The sequence below is a fragment of the Frieseomelitta varia genome, unplaced genomic scaffold (assembly GCF_011392965.1).
Source record: "Frieseomelitta varia isolate USP_RPSP 00005682 unplaced genomic scaffold, Fvar_1.2 scaffold_780, whole genome shotgun sequence".
NCBI classification, from domain to species: Eukaryota; Metazoa; Arthropoda; class Insecta; order Hymenoptera; family Apidae; genus Frieseomelitta; species Frieseomelitta varia.
In genome coordinates this window covers 171916-178899 of record NW_025110568.1, presented here as the reverse complement: position 1 = coordinate 178899, position 6984 = coordinate 171916, and the positions used below count along the sequence as shown (strand labels likewise).

The 6984-nt window shown below is 29.9% G+C and overlaps 1 protein-coding gene and 1 long non-coding RNA gene across 2 annotated transcripts; one reads left to right on the top strand and one right to left on the bottom strand.

The window, feature by feature from the left end:
* Nucleotides 1-84: 84 nt before the first annotated feature.
* On the bottom strand, nt 85-2937 carry LOC122535867 (vacuolar protein sorting-associated protein 52 homolog). Its single transcript, XM_043667745.1, has 9 exons — nt 2574-2937; nt 2258-2433; nt 1797-2181; nt 1544-1726; nt 1340-1465; nt 1080-1264; nt 909-993; nt 632-835; nt 85-551 (listed from the first exon to the last, which is right to left on the bottom strand). The coding sequence occupies exons 1-9, from the start codon at nt 2805-2807 to the stop codon at nt 126-128; spliced, it is 2004 nt and encodes a 667-aa protein (XP_043523680.1). The 5' UTR covers nt 2808-2937; the 3' UTR covers nt 85-125.
* A 1592-nt stretch (nt 2938-4529) lies between these two features.
* LOC122535868 lies at nt 4530-5225 on the top strand. The gene is made up of 4 exons (XR_006308283.1): nt 4530-4674; nt 4758-4825; nt 4907-4971; nt 5186-5225. It is a non-coding gene; the product is annotated as an uncharacterized LOC122535868 (long non-coding RNA).
* The last annotated feature ends 1759 nt before the right edge of the window (nt 5226-6984 follow it).

Here is a 6984-nt window from a genome sequence, read left to right as displayed (position 1 = left end):
ATATATATAACATTTACAATTATATTACGTTCTAAATCAAACAAATTTAATATTTAATAAAATTAATATAATCTTATACATCACTATAATTTTGTTTAATTTTAACAAAAATTCTGCCATTTTTTTTAATAATTCGCTTTATATTTTTTCATTTCCACCATTATATGATGAAAATTTGTTAATTGTGTACGAGCATTTGGCGGTAAGATCTTGTGAAATCTATGATAATATTGCACTAACTGTGTCATTGCACGCTGTACTAGTGCTGTACCAAGTACTAAACTAGGAAAAGATTTCAATACTTCGTGATTAATTTCTTCTAATGCACGTTTCCAATTATTTGTAAAAGATTGTACAAGAGCTAATGCTTTTCCCTCCTGTCGTTTCGATTCGTCAGTTTGACCTTTTTCGATCATTACTTCAGATTCTTTGACAAACTGTATTATACCTCCAAAATGTGGACTTAAAATTTCCTCGACGTACTCTGACGAACGTGCATTTAATTGATCGCGAAAACTTTCTGCTTCTTTTGAATTATCACGCGTTCTTTCCTAAAAAAAATATACTCACATATAATTATGTGATTATATTTTTGTAATATTAATTAAATATAATAAATTAATTTCTTTACCATCAATACACCAAGAACCAAATCATAATTATTGATGAGGAAAACTAATTGTTGGATCCTAGTGGAAAATGTAGCAGCCATTCTTAATAGGAAACATTGCACAGCTTCTCGTAATTCTGCTAATAATTGTGTGGCTCCTTCACAAGGAAATCCTTCAACTACACTGACCATTGCGGCACTAAATTCAGCATATCTTCGTGTAATCTATAAAATAAATTTTTAAACTATTTCTAGAAATGTAAGTTTCTAGAACATAACTTTAATAATATAAACTTACATAATGTGGTCCCGTTTCTTGAGTGAGCTTTAATGTATCACAATGCTTTATACTTTGAATGTTCAGTTGAAAAACATACTCAAATCTAAAAGTTTAAATAAAAGTATGTATATCTGAATTTCCATTTCAAGAGATCAAAAATTATAATTATTATTATGTTGACTTAAATACCTAGGCCAAATTACCGATGTCATGTTATCCCAATATTTATCTAAAGCTGGTACTGCTCTTTTATGACAAGTTAAATTGTATCGTAATATTAAATGTAAACAAAGAAATAAGGCAATGGTATCATAGCAATCTTCCACAAAAGACTGCAGATTTTTCACCATTAGATTTAATGTCTTTCCCATCACCTAATTTTTAAGTACATAATTTTATATGTTCAATTTTATTAATTTTACTAGAAATAATATGAAAAAGAATATAACCTGGTTAAAAATGTCCATTGCCTGCACACCACGTACTTTGAAAAATTCAGTTAGAAATAAATATTCTCTACAAGCATTATCTACAAGAGCGTATTGTTCACTCCTGAACAAAGCTTCATAATGATACTGTAAATATAAAGGAATTATTGTATTGATATTTATGTATTTAATCTTGTTTCAATATATTTTAATTTTCATATTCACTCTTGTTTTAGATGCAGTATGAGGTACTATAATGGGTGCTTCCAACTGAGAAGTTAATACATCTCCTCTATTACCTATAGAAAATACTGTACCCCTATGCTTCAATGTAGTTTTATGAAAAATACCTCTCCCTGCTGTGTCTTCAACTCCCATTAAATCATCTTTAGTCGCTCCTTCTTCAAACTGCGTAATTCAACAATTAAAAGGAGTATTTGCTTTTCGCTTTATTCAAAACTTCTTCTGATTATTTTACCTGCAGTTTCATTAATCTTGAAGAATATGACTTAAAGTACGAATAATATATTTTACTCATTGTGTTAATGTATTCTCCACAAATTTCTTCAGCTACATTCCTTTCATTTGCCAAAATAAATTCAAAGAAAAATTTATACTTCAGCATGTTATTCTGTGGCACTTGGTAATTTGTCATTGGCTTTCTGAACTTATAAATTTGCTCCAAAAGATATGTTCTGATCTTTGCTAGTGCTTTTACTTTTAGTTTTTCTAATATGTCTTTTACATCCAAACATGACTTTGCTTCCTTAAAACTCTGCTCTTTTACGAAATTTATCTTATGGTTTAATGTCTGCAGTTGAGTTAAAAATTCTTTTTCAGTCACAGGGCAATCCATAATTCCTCTAATAAATTGCAATTATAAAATTAGAAATTTCACATCAGTCAGTGAAGAACAGTCTTTGTAGTTTTAATGCTTACGCGATGAGAGCTTCAGACACTGTCATATCTTCAATAAATTGACTGAGAGGCCCCCTAATTATTTGCCTATTAGACAATTGTTGGCTCATTGAAACAGACTTACGTTGCAGATAAAGTATTTCCGAACTAATACTTCCTAAATCTAATTGGAAGCTCATCAGCATGGATTCCATTTTCTGTAAAATAATTTCCAAAATACACTTTAAATTTCATACTGTAAAAGTATTCAGCTTATTTTACTTTCAAGGCTGTAATGAAATTTTAGAAATTATATCAAATAGTAGAGGTATTGGTAATTCATGTATTAAAACCTAACCTCTAAAATGTTATCACACGCAGCGATTTGATTATGAAGACTCGCAATATTCTCGCTTTCTTTTATGTAATCCTGAATGGATTTATTCTCCACCTCTTTCAATTCTTTTTCAATTTGTCTGGAATATTGACGTAAATCTGTACCAGTCTTCAGAACCTCTTGGACAACGTCATCTCCAAGATCTTGAGACAGTTGCGCCTCGTTATCGTCAAAGATATCAATTTCACCCGACATTTTATAAATTTCTAATCTTTTTCAATTAATTTAAATTTGTATATATTATACAGCGATAAGTATCATTCCTTACACATTCTCATAAACTGTCACTGGACGCGTAAGATGTATTAGATGAAACTGGGCCACAGATAAAATATGAGATAGATGTATCACTACAGATAAATATTTACATGCGATAAGTAAGTTTCGTTTACATAAATTTCATCTATTTATTAATCGTTCTTTTTAAAGAATGTCTCATGAATTTTGTGTGTTTGATTTACACCAGAGTTTTTTTATTTTTTATTCCAAATTATCATTTCGCGCGAAATGCGCGATTACAACGCCCCAACGGTGAAGTATACATCCTATGATTCTCGAACGAAATCGATATTTCTCGATCTTTAAGCGGGAGGAATGGCGGAAGGAAGCACATCTTTACATCGTTTGTAAAGGAGAAAGTGTTATCTACAAATATCATCCAGAAAGAAGTATACCCAAAAGTTCTCAGGTAAAAATATAAATCAATAGTTGTTAGATTTGTGTTTATATTGTAAGTTTTTACGACCAAACGTGCATTTTGGCTTCAACTCAAGGTAAGATTTAACCAAATAATTATTACATATAATTTTCAACAATTAAAGAAACAATAGCATGTAAATATTTAAACAGAACATACTGTGCTAAAAGTTATTTATAATTTCGTACCAAAGTTTAATTTCAATTCTATTACAAATATTGTGACCTTGTAATATGACTACCTTTTTTAATGTATATGTACATAATCTGTATTTATTTGACATTTTTTTTTTTCATCAAGCGTGTGAATATTTTCGTTCTTTTTTAAGTATTTCTCATGAATTTTGTGTACTTGATTTAGGACAGAATTTTTTATTTTTTATTTTTTTTTCAGTTAACGGTTCGTGCGATTGCAGCGCCCCAGCGGTGAAATATGCAACATACTGCCTACAATTTTCGAGCGTAATCGATATTTCTCGATCTTTAAGCGGGAGGAATGGCAGAAGAAAGCACGCTTCATCTGTAAAGAACAGAGTGATCCAGAGGAATTATGCAGAAAGAAGTATCATCCAAAAGTTCTCAGGTAAAAATGTAAATCAGTAGTTGTTAGATTTGTGTTTGTGTTTTGAATTTTTAAGATAAGGGTGCATTTTTGACACCAACTCAAGGTTGGTGACAACCAAATAATTATTGCTTGTAATTTTCAACAATTAAAGAAATAATCGCATATAAACATATAAACAGAACATGCTATGCTGAAAGTTATTTAGAATTTTATACCAAAATTTAATTTACCAGTACAAATATTGTAACCTTGTAATTAACTAACCTATTGTTACATACACACATACACACACACACACACACACACACATATATATATATATATATATATATATATATATATATATTTTATTGTATGTTTTTACACACTTCTATTATAATATTTTCTATTTATGTGTTGATTCTTTAACTTCATACTGCATAATACTTAGCAATTCTAATACTAAATTCAATAATAGTTTACTAAGAATGTACGTATTTAATAGTTAAAATAATAATTTTATTCCATTGTTGAATTTCAGAAAATTTTTGTGACCGCGCGCAATGCGGTTGGTAGAGTCAGTGTTTGTTGCGAAATATTTTTATATTTTTCTGAGCAAAATGGCTCTTATTAAATTAAGTAGTCAATTCATTAAAATTGTAATTCGCGAAGTTAGAGTCAGTGAGTGATTGTTGCTTGAACGCGCGCGTTGATAGTCTTTTATTTTTCCTTTTTTTTTTTGTATTTTCTTTTGTTCAATATTCGTTTTCGCTGTTAGAGTCAGTGCTCAAGAGGATGAGGCCTTTCCTGGAGATCAAGATTGTGAGTAGTTTTATACATTGTATCTCAATTTATTCAATTTTTCAAATATAAGAACAAAGTATAATGTTTGATGTTTGTTACAGACGTTTCACAGCATCAATTTTTTTGCATTTTTTGGGGAAAATCCAACGGTGACTCTAAAGTCAAGAATGTAAGAACCTTTTATTATCTCCAATTTAAGATTTTGCTTCGCTTTTAAATATAAATTCTAATGTTTAATGTTTTGTTACAGATCTTTTACAGTCTCCACTTCCCCTAATTTTGCAAGAATCTTATGATGCTTCAGAAGCTAAAAACGTAAGTACTTTAGCATATTGTATTCAAATTTTATTCTCTATAGTTCTCTTTCTATTGTTGAATGTATGTTATACTTATAAATTACTACAGTTGAATGTAAAATTATAATTATAAAATAAAAACATTTCATATTCCAATTTTTATCATTATTAAAATTTAAATGTTCACAAATAACACTGTGTATTTAAAAAGAAAATGTTTTATGTTTTTTTAGAAATTTTTCACGGTGTTTACTTTCATCATGAGATTCTGAGTGGTATCTGCTTGATGCAAATCTTCACGACGACTTTCCTTGATCCAGTGCAGATGATATCGTTCTTCGATAGTGAGTCGCATGCGTTTTTGTTCCTCTGGTCGCTCAATCATGTCGTAGGATGAAAGGTCCGAATCGGCACGGGTGACTGGTTGTATACGTAGAATTTTAGATGAGCATAGTGACCACGGATATTTTTTATATCCGTGAGTAGTTACATTTTTTTCAGGTTTCTTTATGTATTAGATCAGGATAGGGCTTCTTGCACATCGCGATTTAGAACAATTAGTTTGAATATATACAGTTATAGCAATTACTTCTAAAATCAAAATATCTTCAATATAAATGTTTGCAAAAATAAAATATGTATATAAATATCCATATGAATAGATAAATTACAAATATCTATTATTATAATGATTTCGTTTGAGCATTTTATAGTAGAGAAGACGGATATCCTCCGACTTCGTTGCTATGAAAGATGCAATTATTTCTTATTGATATACTGGTTATATATTTCGTTATAATAATTAATAATTAATAATTGCTATAATAATTAATAATTTTTAGTTTTGTCTTCCCTTTTATAATAGTATTAAATGATTTAATTAATTAAATTTTATAATTATGAATTTCAATACAATTTGAAATATATAATAGATTAGAATTCTTTCCGTAGAAAAATATAAAAAAATTTTATGTGCAAGAAGATACTTCGCGACAGATCGATTTTTGAATCAAGGTAACAAGTTTGAACATTGCTTTCGTATTTTCGAAAATGTTCCTTGATGAAGAAATCGTCTGAGATTGTATCTATTGAGAGTCAATTGTTTGATTCTGATTATTTTAGTCAATTGTTAGATATCACATATTTTTTAATAAATTCAATTCTTTGTCTTTATTCTTTTGCAGTCATTTCTTTCAATAATTTCTGAAAAGAATAGAGTTATTACAGTTTGAAATAAAATAATGCAATAGTCCGTCAGATACAAGTTACATAAACTAATCATTTTTTTAGTCCAGGATTTTCAGGTTTAACCCCTTCCGTGTTCACTGTCAGGATCTCACTCACGTGCCCAGGTGCTACTTGAGTGGGTGAAAGACATTGGGCACGATGACCATAGTTTGTAATTTTATAAAAAATTTCTCAGCGACTGACAGTGAATTAGCGTATCGTGCACGACGTATTTTCCACATGTGTGTGTATGTGTGGTTAGGATGTGGAATTGCGTCGTTTATGTTGTTCCATTCATTACAATTATTTAAAATATTTATGCACTAATTTGAAGTATGAATTTATTATAACAATACCTAAATACACTGCAATTATATTGATAATCATACAATCAATTGTAATAATGATTCCATGTCAACTTGCACATGAAAATTTCTATGAAAAGTACATGTATTTTTCTTTCAATTATTAATATCTCAGATATAGCTGTAAATGTTTTAATCACGTTTTACGCAATGTTCGCTAGCCATTGTCAGTCGATTTCAGGAAAATGGTACGTAAATTAGAGTGTGAAAGTTGTATGTTAAGCTCGGGTGTCGGAGGTGTCCCGGGACGTCCTCTCTAGTTTAGGTCTGCGCTCGAGTGGTATGTGTGAGAACCGTGGAGCGAATGTGTTGGTGTGCCTGTTTTGCCATTTTTTTAAATATAGAGCGACTTTTTAGGATAGGTAGCTTACTTTCTGGTATGCCTGTGTTTAATTATAAGTAGGTAGGGCCGGGCAGGTTGGCACAGTCTCTGGTCGCGT